General features: G+C 44.5%; 1 protein-coding gene across 1 annotated transcript; it reads left to right on the top strand.

Moving 5' to 3' along the window:
- Positions 1 to 720: 720 nt before the first annotated feature.
- rxfp3.3a2 (relaxin family peptide receptor 3.3a2) lies at positions 721 to 2,221 on the top strand. The gene has a single exon (XM_058629881.1). The coding sequence runs from the start codon at positions 806 to 808 to the stop codon at positions 1,955 to 1,957; it is 1,152 nt and encodes a 383-aa protein (XP_058485864.1). The 5' UTR covers positions 721 to 805; the 3' UTR covers positions 1,958 to 2,221.
- The last annotated feature ends 246 nt before the right edge of the window (positions 2,222 to 2,467 follow it).

Below are 2,467 nucleotides of genomic sequence, written 5' to 3' on the forward strand. Positions count from 1 at the left end.
CACTTCTTAATCCAAAAAAAAACAACCTTAAACACAAAAATTAAATACACTTTAAAACACAAAGTTGGATCAGGTATTATTTGTTATTTATTTTTGTATTATTATTTTTCATAATTTTGCTGTCTATTAATAAGTTGATGGTGCTTTTTTTTAACATTATGCAACTGTATTATTGTCTATTTAAGCTTAGCGCACCCCCTAGCGGAAGATTGCAGACATCATAGAGCATTACTCATGGAGGGAAGTTCTGATCCATAAGTTGTGGGTGACGTGGTCATCAAATGAACTGCCGTCTACACGCATCTGTGTGGAGCACTGATAGAATTACAGATCACTTCACTCTCAGTCGCTTTGATTATTACGTGTCAGCAGAGTTCATTCCTTTTTTTTTTACTGACAATAATTGCTCTTACCTCTTGTGGTTTACACTGAAAGCTTCTGGTGAAACGATGTCACAAATGAATCCCTTTTACGCACGGCTGCGCAACAGTCCTGATGAGTTGACATTGTGTCAAAACTAGATTTGAATTAACGGAGATCAAACAGTAATCCCTCTCCAACTATTGTGTGTTTGGTGCTGGTGCTCATTTCTATGACAGGCGCTGCCTGTTTGCCTGTTGCAGCTCATGGACCAATCGTGGCGCAGCAGAGGACGCGCACACCTGTATAAAAGCAGACTGCGGGTCAGCTGTCATTCAGAGCGGTGTGATGGAGATGAAATGCCTGCAGAATGGTGATTTATATGATTGGGCACGTTTGAATGGGGTATTTATGTTGTGATTACTCTGGTCCCTAACTTTTGAAGATGGATGAAATATTAAACAACAGCAGCGGGGCGCTCAACCTAAGTTCTGGGGATGACCATTTTAGTTTCGAAGACATCGATGTGAGCGCGGATGGCACCCCCATCCTGAGGATACTCATCTCCGTGGTGTACTCCGTGGTTTGCGCGATGGGGTTGGTTGGTAATCTGCTCGTGTTTTTCCTCATGAGATTACGGCAAGGTCGAAAGAGGTCCACTATCAACGTGTTCATCATTAACCTGGCAGTGACGGACTTCCAGTTCGTGCTCACGTTGCCCTTTTGGGCCGTGGACACCGCGCTGGACTTCAGCTGGCCGTTTGGAGACGCAATGTGCAAAATCATCCTCTCCATCACCGTGATGAACATGTACGCCAGCGTGTTTTTTCTCACGGCCATGAGTGTGACCCGCTACTGGTCAGTCGCTTCTGCCCTGAAGAAAAAAACCTACAGGAGGTCACGGTGCGTAAAGTGGGTGTGCGCGGTGCTGTGGGTGGCTGCGACCTTGGCCACGGCTCCCACAGCTATCTTCTCCACAGTGACCGTGGTGGCCGGAGAAAAACTTTGCCTTCTCAGGTTCCCAGAGGGGCACGACTGGCTCGCTCTCTACCACATCCAGAAAATACTGGTAGCCTTCATCATCCCTCTGCTCATAGTCTGTGTCAACTACTTGATGCTACTGCGCTTCGTGAAACAGCGCAGCATGGGCAGCGGCAACCGCAAACGGAGATCCAGAGTCACCAAATCTGTCGCTATAGTAGTTTTATCTTTCTTCTGCTGCTGGATGCCAAATCATGCCATCACTTTCTGGGGTGTCCTGGTCAAATTCAACGCAGTCAACTGGGATAAGACATATTACATGGTGCACACGTACGTGTTCCCATTGACTGTGTGCCTGGCGCACGCAAACAGCTGTTTGAACCCGGTGCTTTACTGTCTGATGAGGCCGGAGATAAGGAAGATGCTCAGCGGTTTGTTTTGGAGAAGCTCCACTCCATCCGTGAGCAGGGGCTGCGCTACGCGCTCCTTTACACAGGGAGAGACACAGGGAGTTGTGCCTCCCCAGATCATGGACAACGGAGAGTACTCGCTGTCTATCATTGACCGGAAAGGTTTATCCTCCTCCAAAATTATCCATCACACAAACCCGGTCTAATTAAACAATGCGATCTGTTTGATTCTTTTTTTTTTTGGCTCTCGTTGTTCTGTGATCGTGATTATTTGTGCGTAAACCTGAATAATTTTAAAGGACATTCAACAAAGACGCACCATGTTTATCAGTGCAAGATAATTCATGACTCTGTGACCTGTTGACTCTATTGCATTTTTGTTTTCTTTAAAAAAACAATGGTTACGTTTCGCCTTAACTTTACTGTGAAGAGCAAAACGAAGAGAGGGACAAAGAGATGGGGGACATGGGACACTGGGATGTCCCCGTCTGGGATTTTGTACAAAGGATTAAACTGTAAAAAAAACAAAAAAAAAAACGACCTCAAAATACCTCCCTAATGAATTTTCAGATTAAAATGACACATAATCAGTGTTTTCTATCCATGTTTGTAAATAAATGGCACTTTCCCTCTGAGGTGGTGAGCCCATGATTTTATTTATTTTTTCATTACTGTGATAATGTCATTTTGACTTTGGTGTCAATTAAAAAATATTA

The sequence above is a fragment of the Solea solea genome, chromosome 5, assembly GCF_958295425.1.
Source record: "Solea solea chromosome 5, fSolSol10.1, whole genome shotgun sequence".
Taxonomy (NCBI): domain Eukaryota; kingdom Metazoa; phylum Chordata; class Actinopteri; order Pleuronectiformes; family Soleidae; genus Solea; species Solea solea.